Raw genomic sequence first — 20,819 nt, 5'->3', positions numbered from 1 at the left:
AATACACGAGGTTACCCCTCCTTATTCACCTCAGTCGAATGGAGTAGCTGAACGTAAGAACCGCACCCTTAAGGAGATGATGAATGCCATGTTAATTAGTTCAGGATTACCTTCGAACTTGTGGGGGGAAGCTGTCCTCTCAGCCTGTATATCCTGAACAGAGTACCTTTTAAAGGATCAGATAAAACTCCATACGAATTGTGGAAAGGTAGACAACCTTCTTTAGCATACTTTAAAGTGTGGGGGTGTTTGGCTAAGGTTCAGATCCCTAAACCTAAAGCAACCAAGATAGGATCCAAAACTGTTGACTGTGTCTTCATAGGGTATCCTGAGCATACACCTGCATATAGATTTATGGTTGTGAATTCTGATGTTTCTGAAATTGGTGTAAATACTATTATGGAGTCTAGGGATGCTGTTTTTTTGAAAATGTTTTTCCTTTAAAATCTGACTCTCGTAAGAGAGGTGTTGATCCCCTAGATGTTCCTTCAACCAGTCAGACTTTACCTTTAGAGGAAGATGAAGTAGAATTTGATCTTAGGAGGAGTAAAAGGGCTAGAACCAAAACCTCTTTGGACCTGACTTCATAACACTAGCAGAGTCTGATCCTCAGACTTATAGAGAAGCCATGACTTCTTCTGAAGCTCCGTGGTGGAAAGAGTCTTCTATTAGTGAAATGGAATCCATCAAAGAAAATGATACATGGGAGATAGTAGATTTACCTCCAGGGTGTAAGGCCATAGGATGTAAATGGATCTTCAGGAGGAAACGTAACATAGATGGAACTATTCAAAAATACAAGGCTAGGTTAGTAGTCAAAGGCTACAAACAAAAGGAAGGTGTAGATTTCTTTGATACTTACTCACCCGTTACGAGAATTACTTCCATTAGGATGTTAATTGCTATAGCCGCGGTTCATAACCTAGAAATACATCAAATGGATGTAAAGACAGCTTTTCTACATGGTGAATTAGATGAAGAAATTTACATGGAACAACCTGAGGGCTTTGTAGTGAAAGGTTGTGAAAACAAAGTTTGTAAACTGAAAAAATCTTTGTATGGATTGAAACAAGCACCTAAACAATGGCATGAAAAATTTGATCATGTAATGTTTTCTAGTGGTTTTAGAATCAATGAATATGACAAGTGTGTATATACTAAGCTTGTAAATGATGCCTGTGTGATTGTATGCTTGTATGTTGATGACATGCTTATACTTGGTACAAACATGGATGTAATTAATTCCACTAAGAACATGCTGAATGAGAACTTTGACATGAAAGACTTAGGCCCTGCAGATGTAATCTTAGGGATGAAAATTAGGAGAAATTCTAACGGTTGTAGTCTTAGTCAATCTCATTATGTTGAATCTGTGCTTAGAAAATTCAATCATTTTGATTGTAAACCTGCTTATACTCCGTATGATCCTTGTTGTAAACTCAAAAAGAACAGAGGTAATGGAGTATCACAACTTGAATACTCACGAGTTATAAGAACTCTGATGTATTTGATGAATTGTACTAGGCCAGACATTGCTTATGCTGTGAGTAGGTTAAGTAGGTATACTTGTAATCCAGGGCAAGAACACTGGGATGCACTTTTTAGAGTGTTGAGGTATTTGAAATACACATTGACCTTTTGTTTGAATTATGAAAGGTATCCTGTCGTCCTTGAGGGATTTTGTGATGCAAACTGGATATCAGACTCAGAGGAGTCTAAGTCTACGAGTGGATATGTTTTCACTCTAGCATGTGGGGCTGTTTCTTGAAAGAGTTCCAAACAGACCTGCATAACTCGATCCGCTATGGAATCTGAGTTTATTGCGCTATATAAAGCAGAAGAGGAAGCCGCTTGGCTAAGATGCTTTTTAGAAGACATTCCTCTCTGGCATAGGCCTGTGCCGGCTATATCTATACATTTTGATAATCAAGCTGCCATATCTAAATCTAAAAACAACTACTATAATGGGAAGTCTATACATATAAAGAGAAGACACGATACCCTAAAACAACTAATCTCAAAAGGCGTTATTTCCATTGATTGGGTTAAGTCCAAGGAGAATATCGCGGACCCTTTGACGAAAGGTTTGTCCAAGGAGATAGTTAGTAATGCATCTAAGCGGATGGGGCTTAGGCTCAATAAATAAACTTGCCATGAAGGATACTCAACCTTGCTGACTGGAGATCCCAAGATCAAGGTTTCGAATGAGAAACTAATTTGTGGCAGGTCAAGGTAAACACTATCAGAGAATTCATTCTCTGCCCCTTACCTATGGTGTAGACGTGATAGTGTGACTGCATGTGAGGATGACTTTCTATTAAGTCTTAATGAGTTCTATAGTTTCAATTTTAGATTGAAGTGGGGTGTAACAGTAAACACTCTTGATAGAACTCACCTATCTGAATATGGAAGTGGGTCGCTTCCTATGAGAAAAGAGCTGATTCTCTAGAGCATTCGGAGAAACGGGATTTTTCCAGGGCCAAAAAGGACACAACGGCACGAACTCGACAGCACCTAGAGAGATATCACGCGTGGTTATTATCGCGGATTACACCAAACGATGGTAATTCAAGACATCGCGTTCACTGTCCATCAAGTAGTTCCGGCAATTTCTCACTAAGCAAAGGTTCAAGACCTCATGGACACCTCTTGCCTAAGTGGTATTTCTCGCTTTCTGTTTTCTGATTTTTTATCGGTATTTCATTCATGTGGGGGATTGTTAGAGAAAATGAATTTATACAATAGTTTGGTTTTTGGTCTTGGTGGGATTGGAACTTGGGATCTATTGGTCACTAAGGACACTAGCTCATTTTCACTATTTGTGAATGAACCTTTAGTCCCACATAGGGAAAACTAAAGATGATACCTCTCCATAAGTATTGAATTTTTTGATATTAAAGTGGCCCTTGGGTCATTAGCACTTTTGTGCGAGGGATAGGACTTAGGCAATGGGTTAGTTGGTGCAATCGCACATTTTCACACACGAGCGGTGCTTCGCATCGAAGCACGCACGCCGCCGCCGTTCGTCTGTGCGTGCGGGCAGGCGGGCCGGGCCGGGCTCGGGTTCGGGTTCGGGTGTGGGTGTGGGTCAAGACTTATATTTTTTGGCAAAATTTCTTTTGAATTATCGAATTAATATTTGAAACAAAATAATTCTTTGGGCAACATTATGTTTATGCATGAACATTAATTTGCATGAACGTTTTATATCAAACTTAAATTTGCATGAACGTTTTATATCAAACTTAAATTTGCATGAACGTTTTATATCAAACTTAAATTTGCATGAACGTTTTATATCAAACATAATGATGCATGAACGTTTCAAATCGATATTAAGTGATGCATGAACGTTTAAATCCGTTGGAAAAAATCTGAATTAATTGAAATTGTTTTAATGCGCGTTTATGAGACCTCTCTCTATTCTCCCCTATATAAAGCGATCACTTTCTCTCATTTCGTTTTGTGTCCAGAAGAGCTACTATCCTCTTCTTTTCGTCTTCTCCCCCTGTGTGGTCCTTTATTTTTTATTTCGTGCGCAATTGTTGTTGAGGTCGTAAGAGTGGGCAAGTACTGTAGTGCTAACAGTGCTTGCAACAGGCAGTTTTATCCTGGATACGAACTTGACCACAGGGTATAGGCATCACTCATTCTTGAGGCGTATCGGTCAAATATCGTGTTAAGGACAGCGTGTTGAACACGTGACTTTGTCCTCTGTTTGCAGTCCAATTGAGTGTTTATTTACCTTCCCGAAATTAATATTTTTAATCTAACATCTTTCTTGAGTGTTTTATTGTTACAGACGCAACAAAAGTCTCTACGCCAAGTCTCTTGACCAAGTACTGTGTGAGAGTCTAAAGCCTACAATATTGGCATGATCAGTCTCTGTATCTTTTGCCAAAATCTGTAACAGAATATTGAAACTGTTTCAATATAAATAGAACTGCTCTCTGCACACTGAATGTGTGGAAGCATTCACCGATAACCTATCTTCTAACTAGTTCCGTGCTAGTGCGTTTGAAGATATCATATGAATTACCTAGCCTGCTTAGTATTACTGGCTAATGCTAAAATCATAAACCAGAACACAAAGATAACTCTCCAATGCCGTATGTTAATAATAAGCGCCATTTGATGTTGGCAATGATGGATTCTTCTAGTGCGTGGCACCCTTCTCCCAGGGCACAAGTGGGATGTTATGGTTGATCCACACAACTCTCCAGTCAACCTAAATTGGCGGGGACAGTTGAATCGTGGTTAAAGTAGGCCGAGGATTTCGCACTAAACAAAAAGAAACAGAACCGTCTCTATCTTTCTCTTCTTTTGCCGCATTATCTCTTCTCTTACTGAATTTTAGGGTTTCAATGGGGAACTTTGATATGCTTCCTGAAAATATGATGTTAGAAATATTATCTCGTGTTCCAACTGAATATGTTTTAGAATGCAAGTTGGTATCAAAACCTTGGAGAGATCTGGTTCAACTTCCATCCTTGTCTCAAATGCACTTGGATCATCATCTCAGTGATTCTTCTGCTGGTAAGTTGATTTCTTTTATTTTCAGTTGTCGTGAATCAAAGATTAAAGAATTTTATTATAGTGAGTATGATGAAAGTTGTCAAGAGGCACCCTTTAATAGAAGAACAAGGATAAATTTAGGCCCTCCATTTGAGAATAATTCTATTATTGGTTCTTGCAATGGTTTAGTTTGTTTCAGTAGAAGGGTTAGAAAAACATTTCGTGAATGGGATTATGGACCTGCTTATATTTGTAATCCAATTACTAGAGAGTATATCATACTTTCAAATTTTCAAGGATTCTACATGTGGATTGGATTTGGTTATAGTCGTCTGTCCAATGAGTACAAGGTTGTTAGGATATGTGAGTCCGAGGGAGAAGATTCAAATGTTGGAATTGTTCAGGTATATACTCTGGGAAGTGGAAATGGATGGAGAAATGCAGGAACGATAGACATCACTATGGACCAGGTTTGTAATGGTGTGTTTGTAAATGAAGCACTTCATTGGGCGGACGAAGAAGGAACCGTTATTTTTGCTTTTGATTTGGCTGATGAAAATTTTAGTCAGCTTCCACCACCACCACCTTGTTTGAGACGACCTGGTGTGCCATGTATTGATGCTGAACTAAGGGTTTTAGGTGGTTTTCTAAGTGTTACTTACTATTATGATACTGATGATACTGATGACTGTGACATATTGTTGTTGAAGAAGAACAAAGATAACAATGCCTTTAGCTGGAGTAAAGAGTTTAGTCTCGACAATGACACATTGCTGCCATTAGAGTTTACTAAGAGTGGTAGGTTTCTGGGATATAGGAATTCCAAGATTTATAGTTACGATCCAAAAGCTTCATCTCCCAAAATGGATGTGAGTTTTGGCAAGTGTATTTATCAAGCAATCCATCACAAAAATACTTTAGTTTCATTAAAGGTGTTAGGAGAGATGGATACAAAAGCAATGGAATCATGTGACAAAGAACAGTGATGAGCTGAAGAAGACCCAAACAAAATAAAAGATCTTTAGGTATGTGTAATGGTGGTTACCTTCATTGAATATTTTCAGCATTTTGACATTAAATAACAAGTAAAATCTTTTCTGAATCTAATCAGTAGACAATTGGTGCGGATACAGTATCATGTATGGATTACTCTTTTATCTTTATGTTGTTATGTTTACTGCGTTTCTAATTTGTGATATTTTTTTCATGAAGGATGTAACGTGAATCTTAAGACTTAATTGTGTTAATGGAGAATGTAATGACTTTCGTCTTATGCACAACTAATCTGCATACAGGAAATGTTTGAAATCGTTTTCTTACACCAATTCTCCATCTTCGTTTGTATCTTAATAGTATACGAAGTCACAATAAGGAAGTTTTGTTCTGCCGCTGTAGAAACTGTTGCACAACCAAGGTATTATGAGGACAAATGATAAAATTGTTTCTTATACATCAAAATGTAATTTTCCGGACATAGTTTCCAGAATTTGTTCCATGAGGTATACATGTTCTTCTTGTATTTTTTGATGCGGGATATTGGACCAACGATTCTTGAAATCCTACGCCAATCGTTTCTGCTGATCATATTCTTTGCTTCAACATGACCTGTCATTTCCTAGGTTGCAGCATACAGTCTCTACCCATTGGAAAGGGACAGTGTTTTGAATTATGGGGCGTTAAAACGATATATGGATACGCCATAAGGCCCATAACCATGAAATACTACTATTTTCTGTGAGTTTATTTGTGTCGGATACAGTGAAACTAAAGGATCTACTACTCTAATGTCCTCCTTATCCGATGGACCCGTGGAATTATATTCTCTCTTGATTATAATCCGAACAAAATCAAACTGATGTGATTCTAAGAATGATTTATCCTTTAACAGGGTTCAAAATTCTCGATCTTAAACTTACAAGCAGTGACCGAGCCAAAAAAAAATTTGGTTGAAGGGACAAATATCTAAGGTAGAAAATGGCATGACAGTACAAAAATGCAGCAGAAGGCCCTCGAATTCTTAGAGTTTTTATCACTAAATTTATGATATTTTGGCATCATAAAATTTGATACTTGTGCGCAATCAAGTTACTGATCACACTTGCTACAATTTGGCAGAAAAGGATCAATTTCATACCTCTAACCCCATGCAACTCTTAGTTAGCCAATGGAAACCTTTAGGTTTTCTTTCAAAGATAAAATAAAAACAAAGACTTGTAATGCACAAACGAAAAAAAAATAATAAGAAAAATTTGAAAATAGCCCAGTAACACCCACTTCACCGGAAGGTGGAAACACAGGTAACGCAAGTGGCCACAAATAAAAACATCTCTCTAAAACCGCAAGTAAACCCTAAACCCTAACGCATCTCTCTAAGGTTGAGGCACACCATGTTGAAGCATTAAAACAGTTTCTTGAAGCCCTTACACATGTCAGATGGTTAACTGTTCATAATCCACATCTAGAGGCCTCTCTCAAGCGCACGAAACAGTCAGTAACTGTACGAGTAGGTTGTTTGGTTACTAGGCGAGTCGTGTGGAACGAAAACTTGGCGCTCAAACCCTAGGAAGGTATAAGGTATGTTGATTTCATCTGTTCTTTTCTAATTTTCGTTACTCATTAATCTGATTGAATGTCAAAATTGTTACTGACGGAGGTGGGGGGAGGCTTACCTAGGCTGTGCAAGGTGACGTACTTCATCAAAATCTAAAAGCAGTTAATTGCTCTTACACCTGGAATGACATCATCAAAGGGTTGCAAGTGGTCCAACAGAATTAGTTCATGGAAGTTTACAATGGTTGGAAAACAAAAATTTGGCTGGATAGATGGATCCCAGGTTTAGATTCTCCACATCGACCAATTAATGACTTGGAGGGATTTTATCAAAAATGTTAAAGAATTGCTTTTACCAAACACCAGCAACTGGAATGTAGAGTTTCTTACTCAACTTTTTGATGTTGGTACTTCTCAGAAGATTCAAAGATTATTTCTTGATTGGTTTGGGTGCCGGCTAAGGATGGGAAATTCTCAATCAATAGTACCTACGAGAAACTCACTTTGAGAAGATCAGAAGTACAAGTGGATGGAAAACTTGTTCAAGATACAGTCTGGAAAACACTATGGAAAAGCAACACAGCTCATAGGATTAAGCTTTTTGTTTAGAAATGCGTACATGACTTACATCCTAACAGATATAAGTTAGCTCACTATAGTGACAGTATTGACACGCATTGTGCAATTTGTGGAAACCATAGAATACTCACCGTTTCAATGTATACATGCAAGATTGGTATGGAGATTAGTTAATGTTGACATAGATGAGGTGCAAAGCAGGTGCAATAGTGTCTCAGAATGGGTTGAGAGCAGGATCTCAAGCAGCAACAACAACATGGATGAAAAATGGTTGTACACTGTGATGATAAGTGCCTAGATAATTTGGGAAGTTAGATGTGGCATAGCTTTCCAGGGAGTTACTCTTAACCTTTTTAACTCCATACGTAAAATTCATTATCATCTGCGCTCTTATTTACATAATTTAAGCATGATAGGAGTATGATAAATGCTCCTAGGATCTCACAGTGGCAATCTCCCATACAAGATGTTTAAGATTTCATGTATATGCTTCCTTCAATCATGATACTATTGGTCTTGTTTTACGTTCCCATGCAGGACATTTTGAAGGGGCCAAAAGATTCTATGCAAATCGAGTTCTAAGTTCATAACATGGAGAGTGCACGGATATACGTGAAGCTTAAACGTGAGTTAGAGATACGCAACTCACGAGAATTCACATAGAAGCTGATGTAAAATTGGTCATTCAACCAATTATGAAAAATGTTCTAATAATTCAATGGGAAGACAGAAACATTCTGAAGGAAATAAGACATTTAAGTTCAAGTTTCATTTTATGTAATTTTATATTTGTTAGTTGGGATGATAATCAAGTAGCTGATACGGTTGCGAAAACGTGTTAGAGAAACTGCTACAAGCATGTATCACTTGAATAAGTATTTGTAGAAATCTATATTCTCCTTGAAAGAGACTGAAATTTTTCTCCTACCTAAGCAATCAAAAAAATTATTATCAAAAATAATCTGACATCCGATCTGACTCGATGAATAAAAAACAATCCGATCTCCTTGAAATAAAATCATAAATTGGTTTAAAAGACCAAAATCAACAGTTTCTGGTGAAAAAGACATCTAGATTTTGATATTGTTTAAATGGACAAAAATGTTAAAATATTCAGGATGTAAACAGTTTCATCCTACCCATTTTCAAATATTTTTTCTTATTTTTAATTTATATCAGGATGCATCCAGTTTCATTCTCGCTATATTTTAAGTATAAGTCAGGATGAATCCATTTTCATCCTTGCTATTTTTTTTGTCCATTTCACCCGTAATAATTTTTACTCTATTAGAATCATGTTTTAAAAATATTTGGACAACCAACCCATTTTCCGAAATTTTTACTCTGACATTTGACTCAAAGTCCGGGGCAACCGGCACACAAGCATTAGTACTACGAAACAGTCCTTGGTTGGATTAAAACCAACTATTTAACTGACGCCTCTCCAAGTAAAAGTAGCCCTTCCTTCTTTCCTTTCTTTCAGAAGTGAAATTCGAAACCCTAGTCAGAAAGAAATGGAAAACAACGGACGGTCGATCTAAATCAATACAAGGGTATGTTGATTTCATCCATTCTTTTTATGATTTCGTTACTTATTAGCCGATCTGATTGAATGTGAAAATCCTACCAGATATTTTTTTTCTTTCTTGTCAAATGCTTGCTTGCTCAATGGTTGTAGAAATGCGGTAGAGAAAGGACTCTTAGTAACAATTGAAAACCAGAATCATATGCCCTAGCTACTTTCTGTTCTTTGCTGTTTAACGCTGTACAAGTTCTTTTAAAGATTACAATAAATCGAATTGCTCTAACTTTGTTTTTTTAATATTGGTGTTCTCTGCAAAATTATGATGTAAAAGGCTAAGGCATAACAGTATGATTGGCAAGGCAGAAGACAGGATCAGTAACTTACCCGACTCACTTGTTTACCATATACTATCGTTCCTTGAAACCAAGGATGTTGCTCGTACTTGCGTATTATCTCACAGATGGAATCACATTTGGACCTCATTCCCTAACCTTGAATTTGTGTGGGATGGATGGTCTAAACCCAGATACTTGACTGATAAATTCATAGATTATGCGGATGGGACAGTGCGTCGTCGTTGTTTGTCAGATAATGATATACACAAGTTCCATATCACAACATCTGAGCATTTGGATGAAACTCTTGTAAAATCATGGATCTCCGAAGTAGTAAGGCACAATGTCAAAGATTTTAGTTTATTTTTATGCGCAAACGATCCCTCCTGTATTCCCCAATCCATTTTTACTTGTGCATCACTCACGTCCTTTCAACTAACATTTTTTCCTGGTGATATCGATTTTCCTGAATATATCTCATTTCCAAGACTCAAACACCTTCGGCTTGAACATATTGAGGTTACCAATCAGTGCTGGTGTAAGAAAGTTTTTCCAAATTGTCCTGTCCTTGAAGAACTGTACCTGGAGAACTGCCAATTTTCTGAGCCTAGTTTCTGTATTTCAATTCCTACAATTAAAATTTTGAGCATTGATCATTGTCATGGTTTAGACGAGTCTGCTCTCAAAATCCAGGCGCCAAGGCTTATGACTTTCTATTACACGGGCTATGTTGCAAAAGAATATATATTTTCTAGTTTTCTTACGCTAGAGGAAGCAGTTGTTTACTTGTATGCTCCATGCCCTATGGAGGACAAGGCACATTATGCTGAAGTAGTAAGACAGTTTCTTCGAGACCTTACACATGTAAAATGTCTAACCGTTAAGAACCCACCCTACCAGGTATTCTTTGTTGCTGCTGTTTTTAGATTTCTTTTTTCTTCTGTAACTTAATCTGATACCTTGAAACTGATTTATTTGTTGCTGCTGCCTTGCAATCATTAGGCTAAATATCTTCCAGGGAATTCGCCAGTGTATCATAATATCAAACAGTTGAAAATAACTCAAGGAGTGACCTCTGATGCAGCAGTAATTGCTTTTCTCAAAGTAACCCCTAATCTGGAATCGCTCGTAATTGAAAAGGTAATTAGTTTACAGAACTTTGGATTTAGCATTCCTTCATCCTTCAATAAATAGTAGAAAAAAGTCTTGAGCTTTCACTTATTTAACATATAAGTTATAGTTCATTACAGCTTCCCAACTAAGTATTAAGTCTCTAAAAGATACGCACCTGAACCAATCAAACAGCGAACCCCATTGAAATATTATTCGTTTCGCCTCATTGATTATTGTCTCCCTTTCGCTGCTTCTTTATATGTGCCATAACTCTTCTGTTTCTTTCCTTCCATACGACCCATATAATTGCAAAAGGAATCAGAACCCAAACCCTCTTTGCTAAATTCCTTCCTTGAAATGATGGCTAGTCTTCCAATTGTTTGTTAATAGTAACCTTGTGAACCCAGTCTGGCTTCATTCTTGTGCTCAAATAGTCCCAGATTGCTTTCGTAAAATTGCATTGAAAGGAATAAGTGGTTGGCTGTTTCTTCACTAATGTTGCATTGTAGACTTTCTATGCCGCACCCTCTCTTAACCAAGTTATCTAATGTTGGAAGGGCATTGTGTACCACGTTGGTTTGAATATCTGTCTATTTTTCTTCATTTTCAGAGGGAGCCTTATTGTGTTAATGTTTGCGACCACAAGAACCATGATAATGAAGACGATGGTTTGACACTTGATATGCTGGATACCGGATGTTTGTTTCTACACCTTAAATCAGTTTGCTTTATGCCTATTATTTGGGGCCCAAAGGAGATTCGTTTTTTGAAAGTGATTTTGAGGAACGCAAGAGCTTTGCAATCATTGACTGTCTATCATGATAACTCAAGACGCCCTCTAAAAGTGGCAGAACTAGAACTTATGGTGCAGATACAAAGTTTTCCAAGAGCCTCAGAAAGTTGCACGTTTAAAATCTCTCTTGGAAGTCAGTAAGGTAGTTGCATTCCTTGTCATGCTGCTGCAGAAATTGTAGAAAGGCGAAGGCATTGAGCTGGCATACTTTCCAGAATTTGTTTCCAAAGGTACATGAGTAATGTAGTGAGAATGCTAGGAATTGCAAACGAAGGTCATATATGTTATTTAAGTAAATGCTGATAGGTCCATTGCTGCGCTTACAAACATAGTCGGATACTACAATATTTACGACAAGTTAAGAAATGACAGTATATTTTTACTATAGTAGGGGCAATTAACAGCTCAACTTGTGGGGAAAAATGCTCTATATTTTACAGTTGCTCCAATCTTTCTTGGTCCAATAGGTTATGGCATCGCAGTTGTCACTTGCAAAGCAATGTCTCTCTTGTAGGGTTACCGGTTGTTGGATTCACCCTAAGGAACGCCAAAAAAAGCACATTATTGACCAAAATTTAAATATTTTAACATACAGCACCTAGGAAGAATCTTACCCATCAGCAGTTTTGCAAAGGAGTTCCCTCTGGTCTTCTCTCAACTGCACGTCTGTGAAATCTGAAAAACAATAAAGCACATTGGATATATATGCACACGTTAGCCACAGAAATCTCTGATGGTGTGTGATGCAAATAGAACTGCACATTGTGCACAAGCAGCACTAGTGTGCCAGGATTGTTCGTATGTTTTGCAAAACAACTAGCAAGACATACTTGGATACAATAGGGTAATCTAGCTTACCAGCCCCAGTAATAAGAGTCCCCTTAAAGGATGTGTTGCCAGTCACAGATGCACCCTCCAGATTTGCATTAGTCAAATTCGCCTGCACATTTAGATAAGGGTGAAAATAACGAGAGCCTATAACCAAATAGAGTCCATACAAAATGCAGGACATCAAGGAAACTAAATAGTAAACCACAGCTACCTTTGTTACATTTGCAAGGGAAAAGTCTGCTCCTCTTAGATCAGCGTCCGATAAATCAGCTCCTGAAATACATAGGCATCATTTTTACAAATAACTGCAATGGCATGGGCACTCGAAATTGAGTAAAAACGTATATGCTTGTTTAAGAAGCATAAATCGAGTCCATAACCCAGAAATTCTAAGCAAAGGAAAAACCTGTTAAGTCCGCATCGAAGAAGCTGGCGCCCAGCAATTTTGCACCTTTGAAATTCACTTGTCTCAGTATTGACTGGATTCGCAGCAGTTAAAGGAAATTCAAGGATCAATTTTACATATTATCCAACAAAAAAAACACAGAAACATAACTGAATTTACCGTTTTAAAATCTTGTTTGATCAATGACTTCCCGCTGAAATCCTTCCCGGTTAAATCTTGACCCCTAGTTACCTCAATACCGTAGGGACCTCCGCCCCTGAAGGCGAGAGCCGGATCAATGCAGAAGAAGAGAGAAGTAGACAGTAAAGCTGCAAGGCTTGCCTTAGCGAGAGAATCAGTTACTATGTCTACATGAGCTTCTATTCTTCTGTGTAGTGGTTGTAATTGCGCTGGTGCTGGTTTAAGTTGTTTGGGAAGATATTGTTTTGTTGAATTTAACTTGTGAGGATGAGATTTAGAGCAGAATATTGTAGAGATGCTGAGAATAGCCATTGTTTTTCCTTTGTTGAGTTTTTTCAGTTTGAGAGTGAATTCTGTCCTAGTCATTTTGACACCTTATCCATAAGGGGATACACCGCCATGCTGGTGCCATTTAACTTGGGTCTTGGGCCCTGGTTTTTCTAGAAAAATCATAAGTTCAAAACTCTACTCACAGTAATTCACCAATTTCTAGGAATGATTTTTTTTTAGGGACTAGTCTTTTTTTTGGGAACATGGTCTTATTAGGTCAACCTCCCTATATTTATAACGAGTGTTTTAAAGCGTTGAATTGACTAACCTATTTTTGATCTAATTTAATTTAAAACCAACATAATAACTACATATATATATATATAACCATCATCGTCCACCAACGCCGATTACCACCACCCATCACCGCTGATTACCACCGCCACCAACCACCGATAACCGCCACCACCTCCGATTACCACCACCGCCGATTACCACCACCACCACCTCATATGATTATCACCACCACCAACCACCGATTACCACCACCACCTCCGATAACCACCACCACCACTATATATGTAACTTAATTTTAAAAAGAAAATTGTTTTTTTTCACTCTTTCCCTGACGTTCCTCGTCCCGTCAGTCCCGACCTAAAATCCAATTTAATCGAGATTGAAAATTATTCTTTTCTCGTGTTCTTCTCTTCTTCCACATTACTTTTAATTGAATAGATGTCATCAAAATAGGGTTCAAATGAAAGTTACAGTGTCTTGTTCGGTTAGTACGTGTTTCACAAAAATCCTAGTTTCTTAACCGAACTTCCTGAAAGGAAGAACACGAAGAACAGTGTGGTTCAATTGGATTTTAAGCTAGGTTGCCGAACTGCGAGTTCGGTTGGTTCGCAAAATTTTCTAAAACTAGTAAGTAACCGAACTCTACCCATAATACAAAAAAAAAATAATAATGATAAAATGTAATAGCCGAACTGTGTTATTTTTCCCATTATGTTGAGTTATGATTTAACCGAACTTTGCCTACTCTGTTCGGTTGGTTCGCAAAAATTTCTAAAACTATCTAGTAACCGAACTCTACCCATATTACAAAAAAAAAAAAAAAACTATCTAGTAAACTATCTAATGTAACCGAACAGTGTTATTTTGCCTACTATGTTGAGTTTCAATTTAACCGAACTTGTCCCACTATGTTCGTTTTGTTCGCAAAAAATCTTGACAAACTGAACTCTTCACTAATTGCACACATGTGGAGTTCGGTTAGATAACCTGTTGGGTTAAAGTTTGCAAAACCAACCAAACATTACTCTGTAAATCCTATAAACAAAGTTCGGTAACATGTTTGTTTACCGGAAGACTAAAAACCTCCATTATAGAGCGAGTCCAGTAACTTGGGTGTTTGGAAAAAGTAACCGAACTACACTTTCAGATGAGTTTGGTTACCTGTTCTTCACATAAGGTAACCGAACAAGCCCAACTCTACTCTAAAAATTTATTTTTTTTCGAAAATTTTGAGCAATTCAACCAACATTAAGCATATCTGGGTACCGAAATACCCTTCCTCCGGTTGTGGTTGGTAAAATCCATCGTTTTCATGTTTTCCTTTTTCATCTTCTCTAACTTTACTCTCTCAATAATTCTACCTCTATAAAAAGAAAAACTCATCTGATTTTTTAATCTTACTAATTATCTTTAACTTAATCATCTCACTAATTATTACACTAACTATTATTAACACTAACTAATCATTATCCAAAATTAATTAGGAGGGTAATTTAGGTATTAATATAAATATCAAATATGCATCGGTCTGTCTGTCCAATACAGCAACCAACTCTAGAATATCTCTGAATATTAGGGTCATGTATCTATACTTATTTGAAATGCTCTCTGCGTGAGACGGCTAAATCTTCAAACTTAGACTTGTTTCAAGAAATATTTCAATTTTGGATGGTCATTCATAATCGACAGATGACACTAAGTAGCTTGCAAATTGAATACTTTGATGCGATTTTGGATGGTTTAAGTTTTCGGGTAATATAGAATCTAATCGTAATGTAACTTGACATAATATATTTGTTCGTTTTCATCTTAATACATTGCATCTAAAACTTTAGTACTTAAGAAGATAAAGACATCATCAAATAGTTAGGTTGGTGGTGGGGGCTAATGACCATTAAAGTCTCATAAAATAATCAGTTTGTTTTTTGTATTGAGTTTAGTAGAAGGAACTAATCATCATTAAAGTCTTTGTTTATCATATCTGCCTCAACAACTTGGTACTACACATTAATCCCCCAAACCAAACTTTACCATTAGTACTTGAGCATTATTAGTCCGCTGTTTGTAAATCCATGGTCTACCAAGTATCCCATTCTCACTTTCTTTTCAAGTAACATGTCTGAAATTTCATGTCATTTGACTCGTTTCTACTTAAAATGTCACTAATTTGTGGTAATATCTAGTGTACTTTCATAAAAATTTTATTGTTCGATGGTTGATCTGTTGATGTTAACAAATTACTGACCTTTTTTTCCGATTTTAGTTTAGGCCCCATTTATTAGAATGACCCTAATTCTTTTGGTAGGATCTCACCGTAATTTTTCTCTGTAGAATTGTACTTTAATATCATGATTCTTCATACTATTCTTCACAGATTGATGGTTGATTTGTGGGTGTTTATCAGTTATTCATTTTTGTTGTATTTTCTCCTTCAGGTCCACCTACTAGGGGGGCTCTCTCCTTCTGTTAATTAGTCAATTTCTTCTCCCACTAATACTAGTTTTTTCTTTCTTGGAAGTTGCATGTGGTGGGGGCAATGGCCCCTCTTTTGAGTGTTTTACCATTTCCCTAAAAAAAAAAAAAAAAAAAAAAAAAAAAAAAAAAAAAAAAAAAAAAAAAAAAAAAAAAAAAGACTGAAAACGAAAGCCTTCTCCTGCCATTTGTACCATTACTTAGAACCTAAAAACTAACAAAAATTCTACTTTCAAACTTCTTTCCTTCATTGGTTCGAACGATTCATTGAATTTGAACTCAAAACCCAACACAAACACCGACTCCTCCTCTCAGTCATTCACTGACCGACTGATTCCTTGTCTAGAAAAATGCATTCAACACTTCATACCAAATCCTCGTTAACTCCATCACCTTCATCATCAAAAGATCATTGTAACTTTCATCTTCATTACCATTAGCTGGTTAATTTGCATGATGTTGTGTTCTTGTTATGATGAAGGAGACGCTGTTGTTGGAATGTGGACATTAGATGATATTCATCATCTGCAGAAAGTAAGTGACTTACTGATTGCAACAGCTTACTTCTCAATTCCATTAGAGTTGTTCTACTTTGTGAGTTGTTCGATCATATTCCCATTCAAATGGATCTTAACTCAGTTTGGTGCTTTTATAATATTATGTGGTTTAACTCATTTCATAACTGTTTTCACTTATGATCCACACAGTTATAAACTCATGTTGTCTTTGACAATCCTCAAGTCATTAACAGCTCTTGTTTCTTGTATTACTTCGATTACTTTTGTCACGTTGATTCCAATGTTGTTAAAAGTTATGATTAGAGAGGGCTTGTTGATTAAGAAAACTGAAGAACTTGATAGAGAAATGGTGTTGATTAAGAGAAAGGAAGAGACTAGTTATTATGTTCGAATGTTGACTCGAGAGATTAGGAGGTCTCTTGATCGCCATACGATTTTGTACACGACTCTTGTGGAGTTGTCCAAGTGTTTGTTCTTGGAGAATTCTGTGGTTTTGATGCCGGATGAGGTTAATTTTCTGATGAATTTTACTCATGAGTTGAGGAGAAGAGATGGGTTTGTTTCGGTTAGAATGGATGATCCGGAGGTGGTAGAGATTGTGCGGGAAAGTGGAGTAAGAATTTTGGGGTCTGGGTCTAGGTTGAGTGGATTAGTGGGGAGAGGGTCTGGAGTTGCGATTCGAATGCCGTTGCTTAAGATTTCGAGTTTTAATGGTGGTACGCCAAAGACGATCGAGGCGTGTTGTTATGCGGTGTTGGTTTTGGTGCTTCCTGTTGAGGTAAACAGGTGTTGGAATTCTCAAGAGCTTGAGATTGTGGAGGTTGTGGCGGATCAAGTGGCTGTCGCGTTATCGCATGCAGCTGTTTTGGAGGAATCTTTGCTGATCAAAGAGCAACTTGTGGAACAGAATATTGCTTTGCGGAAAGCTAGAAAGATGGCTTTGATGGCAAATGAAGCAAAGTGTTCGTTTCGGAGTGTGATGAGTAGAGAAATGATTTCGCCTGCACGGTCTATAGCTTCGGTTCTGTCAGTTTTGCAGCTTGAGAATTTTAAATCAGAGGAACAAAAAAGGATGGTTGACACAATTGCAAAAGGGGGACTTCTTATTTCGGCTATTGTTGAAGATGCAACTGGGGTTTCGGGGTTAAGTGATAGTAGATTGGAGCTCAAATCGCGGAATTTTAGTCTTTACTCTATGTTGAAAGAAGCTGCAAGCATATCAAAGCTTATGTGTGCTTGCAAGAAGTCAGATTTTGAAATTATAGTCTCTGAACTAGTTCCTGACAGAGTCATTGGGGATGAAACGCGAATTCTTCAAGCCATTCTGTATATGGTTGGGAAAATTCTGGGTGCTGGAGACTGTGACATTGTAGTTCTCCATATTTATGCTGAGAAAGATTTACAGGATGGTTTGGATCCTAGGTACTTTGGTTGGAAGCAAGATCCGGTTCCCAAATTCACTTACTTACATTTTGAAGTGTGCAGAAGGGATTTGAGAGAAACTGGTGGTTCAAGTCTATGGATACGGAATGGGAATGAGCATTATGATGGTAATCCAGATGGCGGTCGAGTGACTCAGTTCAATATTTGCGAAAAACTGGCTGAGGTGAGCTTATGTAGCTTTATCAATTTTACAGTTTCAGGCTACTGCTGTTTCCAAGTATCTGACATGGTCTACTGGCTTGTTTATGCAGCTAATGCAGGGATCTGTATCTGTTAACCATTCACCTTACAGCCTCGGCGAAACCATGAACTTTAGAATCAGACTACAGCTTCAAAGATCAGAAGAAGGTCTTATTGACCCAATGTGCAAGGATCCTGAAACCGCGCGATCAGTTTTGAAAGGAATGAATACCCTCCTCTTAGATCGAGATGGTTTTAACCAATCCATCACCAAAAAACTTCTTGCAAAACTAGAATGCCATGTCACTGTTGTCAGCTCTTGGTATCAATGTGCACAATCCCTTCTCCAAGATGGTAATACCTATCACCTGTTACTACTAGACATAGGTATGCTTAAAGAAGAGGGACACCGGGTGTTCGATACGCTTGGAAGATTGAGTACCCGTCCTGTGGTTATCGCAATGACAGCATTGAAATCTGACAAAGTAACCCGTGACTGGTGTATTCAGAATGGGATCAATGGTGTTATATGCAAACCAGTTATACTGCAGGAGATGGAAGACGAGTTGCGCAGAATATTTCAACTTGCAAGAAAGACACGTTCGCCTCCCTTCACACTGTAAGAGATCACTAGTCGTCTTAAATCGATCTTTTGCTCTTTTTTCTGTAGAGAGAACTTCCCCCCTGTGTAGTTTTGATACATGGTTTCTTAGACATTGCAAGAAAAGACTGACAGAAGATTGGGGAATCGAGTGATATGTATATGATTCTGTCTATTACAGTAGTAGCTTTAGCATATGATTCTTTGTTACTTCGAATTTTATGACTTTTTTTTTGTGGTCAAGGGATGAAAAATCCACATCTTGTTCACCAAACCTTCATTGTGGGCCAAAGGAAGAAGTTTTGCAAATTTTGTGCAGATAATAAAACAGCATAAGCCTTTGAAAATTGAAATATGAAATAGCAATAATTCATTGCACAAGGATTAGATGCAGAGATTGTAGAAAGGCAGCATCTAGACTTAACAAGTCACGTTCACCAAACCTTTCAAAGACTTTTAATGGTTGTGCCAAATTCTCAACTCTTGACAAATGTGCTGGAATTTGTTATGGCAAACCAACTTGGACAAATAATGACTAAAATGCCCTTGTAGAATTTGGTCAAACCTTGTTGACCAAATTCAATACAAACAAATGTTGGATGGGTTAATTCTTTTTTCACACAAAAAATACAAATGTTGTTCCATGAATAAATTTTCCTATTTTTTGTTATTGATAAAATTTTCGGTGTTGAAGAATTTCGAACTCCGATCATCGTCATTATGATCGGTGCCTACCCTACTAATGGGTAAAATTGCAGATGGATTTTGTTGAAACACAAGGGGTCTTGATTCATGGAGAGGAATAAATGTTGTTTCCTACTGAGATAAAGCAGTATTTTGAGAAAAAAGAATTCCTACTACTTTACATTCTTTACTCAAATCTCCCTTTATTTTCTTGTCTCTCTTTTCAGGAATGTGCAGTAAAGTTGGATTATATTGATAGAGATTGGCATTTAAAGAGTAGGTGTTCTTCTTATCTCTAAGTTGTCAATTTTGGTTCCCCACTTGCATGGACTCTCAATCAACTTCGCTTCATCTTTGTTATGCAAAAAAATTCATTTCATGTACTCAAAACTCAAATGATATGCAGCTGCACACAAGTCAACTTTTGCAAACGCAATCCATGTCACTAGCTGTAGCTTCCAGCTAGTATACTTGTTGATAATGATTGATGACGAAACAAAACACTAGCACCATGTGTAGTGTTCTCATGGTGGTGATATAATTAGCGGTGCAGCCAGATTGATTCTTCTTACTAGATCTGGAACCAAAAAAGAAAAAATAATTAAAAATAAAATAGAATTATTAGAGCAACAAAAACAGCATATACATGCAAGAAATCGTGGAAGGAGGTGGAGAAGGAAGTAGTGGCGGTGGTGGTGGACGTAGAAGCCGTGGCCGTCCACTTGGATCAAAGAACAAAACGAAGCCTGCCTGCAAAATCATTCCTAGTGAAAGCGACGCAACAAACGGCATGAGAAGTCATATCTTAGAGGTTACAAACGGGAATGACGTTTTCAAGAGCATTGCAAGATATTCTCTGCAGCGGCAATGTGGTGTTTGTGTTTTAGGCGGAAGTGGTGTTGTCAGCAACGTTAGTCTCCATCAACCAACGGCGTCACCTGAAGGTGTTGTTACACTTCGTGGGAGATTCGAGCTTTTATCACTATCAGGTACTTTTCTTCCACCACCGTTGCCACAAGGTTCGACGGGTTTGGCCGTGTATTTATCAGGTGGGCAAGGACAGGTGGTGGGTGGGAAGGTTGTTGGAGAGTTGATAGCATCTGGACCGGTATTGGTGATTGCAGCAACGTTTCAGAACGCGATGTATGAGAGGTTGCAACCGGATGAAGAAGAAAACGTTGTTTATCATCATGATTTGCTGCAGCCAACAACAGCTTATAGTGGTGGCAGCAGAGAAGATTTGGAAACACAGTTACCGCAATCTTCTGTGGTAAACTCTGGAAATACTAGTGGTCTATCTGCACCTCGGCGAGCTCATGATCTGGTTGGTAATGTTGGTGAAATGTCACACAACATGTATTGGGGTTCTCCTCCACCTCCCTAGTTCATTTCACAACACCAGAAGAAATCACTTATTTATCATTGCAACTGCAAGTTTTCCCCTTTTGGGGAGATCCATACTCGTAAACAGCCACAGAAAGCAGTAGCGAATCAGATAAACTCTTTTTTCATTGTTTAAGTTTTTTT

The 20,819-nt window shown here is 37.6% G+C and overlaps 5 protein-coding genes across 6 annotated transcripts; 4 read left to right on the top strand and 1 right to left on the bottom strand.

The window, feature by feature from the left end:
• Positions 1-4,364: 4,364 nt before the first annotated feature.
• Positions 4,365-5,501, top strand: LOC113344594 (F-box protein At3g07870-like). Its single transcript, XM_026588537.1, has one exon. The coding sequence runs from the start codon at positions 4,365-4,367 to the stop codon at positions 5,499-5,501; it is 1,137 nt and encodes a 378-aa protein (XP_026444322.1).
• A 3,616-nt stretch (positions 5,502-9,117) lies between these two features.
• LOC113344542 (F-box/LRR-repeat protein At3g58900-like) lies at positions 9,118-11,819 on the top strand. The gene is made up of 4 exons (XM_026588493.1): positions 9,118-9,197; positions 9,501-10,404; positions 10,507-10,644; positions 11,228-11,819. Exons 2-4 carry the CDS (start codon positions 9,517-9,519, stop codon positions 11,549-11,551), a joined length of 1,350 nt encoding a protein of 449 aa, XP_026444278.1. The 5' UTR covers positions 9,118-9,197; positions 9,501-9,516; the 3' UTR covers positions 11,552-11,819.
• On the bottom strand, positions 11,673-13,193 carry LOC113344543 (thylakoid lumenal 15 kDa protein 1, chloroplastic-like). Its single transcript, XM_026588494.1, has 6 exons — positions 12,807-13,193; positions 12,648-12,720; positions 12,453-12,514; positions 12,269-12,350; positions 12,025-12,085; positions 11,673-11,947 (listed from the first exon to the last, which is right to left on the bottom strand). Exons 1-6 carry the CDS (start codon positions 13,191-13,193, stop codon positions 11,896-11,898), a joined length of 717 nt encoding a protein of 238 aa, XP_026444279.1. The 3' UTR covers positions 11,673-11,895.
• A 2,867-nt stretch (positions 13,194-16,060) lies between these two features.
• LOC113344535 (ethylene receptor 2-like) lies at positions 16,061-18,825 on the top strand. Of its 2 annotated transcripts, XM_026588489.1 has the most exons (3): positions 16,062-16,400; positions 16,574-17,990; positions 18,079-18,825. In XM_026588489.1, exons 1-3 carry the CDS (start codon positions 16,378-16,380, stop codon positions 18,628-18,630), a joined length of 1,992 nt encoding a protein of 663 aa, XP_026444274.1. In that variant the 5' UTR covers positions 16,062-16,377; the 3' UTR covers positions 18,631-18,825. The 2 variants fall into 2 exon arrangements, with proteins under 2 accessions (XP_026444273.1, XP_026444274.1); XM_026588488.1 differs by having other exon boundaries at positions 16,061-17,990.
• A 678-nt stretch (positions 18,826-19,503) lies between these two features.
• Positions 19,504-20,801, top strand: LOC113344673 (AT-hook motif nuclear-localized protein 23-like). The gene has a single exon (XM_026588599.1). The coding sequence runs from the start codon at positions 19,939-19,941 to the stop codon at positions 20,674-20,676; it is 738 nt and encodes a 245-aa protein (XP_026444384.1). The 5' UTR covers positions 19,504-19,938; the 3' UTR covers positions 20,677-20,801.
• Positions 20,802-20,819: the final 18 nt, after the last annotated feature.

Source organism: Papaver somniferum, unplaced genomic scaffold (assembly GCF_003573695.1).
Source record: "Papaver somniferum cultivar HN1 unplaced genomic scaffold, ASM357369v1 unplaced-scaffold_79, whole genome shotgun sequence".
NCBI classification, from domain to species: Eukaryota; Viridiplantae; Streptophyta; class Magnoliopsida; order Ranunculales; family Papaveraceae; genus Papaver; species Papaver somniferum.
This window is presented reverse-complemented; position numbering and strand designations above follow the sequence as displayed.

Excerpts from the sequence above, each read along its gene's own strand:
- LOC113344673 (XM_026588599.1), top strand. The coding sequence starts at position 19,939 with ATGCAAGAAATCGTGGAAGGAGGTGGAGAAGGAAGTAGTGGCGGTGGT.
- LOC113344542 (XM_026588493.1), top strand. The coding sequence starts at position 9,517 with ATGATTGGCAAGGCAGAAGACAGGATCAGTAACTTACCCGACTCACTT. Across the intron at positions 10,405-10,506 it reads TTAAGAACCCACCCTACCAG|GCTAAATATCTTCCAGGGAA; the intron begins GTATTCTTTGTT and ends TGCAATCATTAG. Across the intron at positions 10,645-11,227 it reads AATCGCTCGTAATTGAAAAG|AGGGAGCCTTATTGTGTTAA; the intron begins GTAATTAGTTTA and ends CTTCATTTTCAG.
- LOC113344594 (XM_026588537.1), top strand. The coding sequence starts at position 4,365 with ATGGGGAACTTTGATATGCTTCCTGAAAATATGATGTTAGAAATATTA.
- LOC113344543 (XM_026588494.1), bottom strand. The coding sequence starts at position 13,193 with ATGACTAGGACAGAATTCACTCTCAAACTGAAAAAACTCAACAAAGGA. Across the intron at positions 12,351-12,452 it reads CCCTTGCAAATGTAACAAAG|GCGAATTTGACTAATGCAAA; the intron begins GTAGCTGTGGTT and ends CTAAATGTGCAG. Across the intron at positions 12,086-12,268 it reads GACTCTTATTACTGGGGCTG|ATTTCACAGACGTGCAGTTG; the intron begins GTAAGCTAGATT and ends ATTGTTTTTCAG.
- LOC113344535 (XM_026588488.1), top strand. The coding sequence starts at position 16,320 with ATGATGTTGTGTTCTTGTTATGATGAAGGAGACGCTGTTGTTGGAATG. Across the intron at positions 17,991-18,078 it reads TTTGCGAAAAACTGGCTGAG|CTAATGCAGGGATCTGTATC; the intron begins GTGAGCTTATGT and ends TTGTTTATGCAG.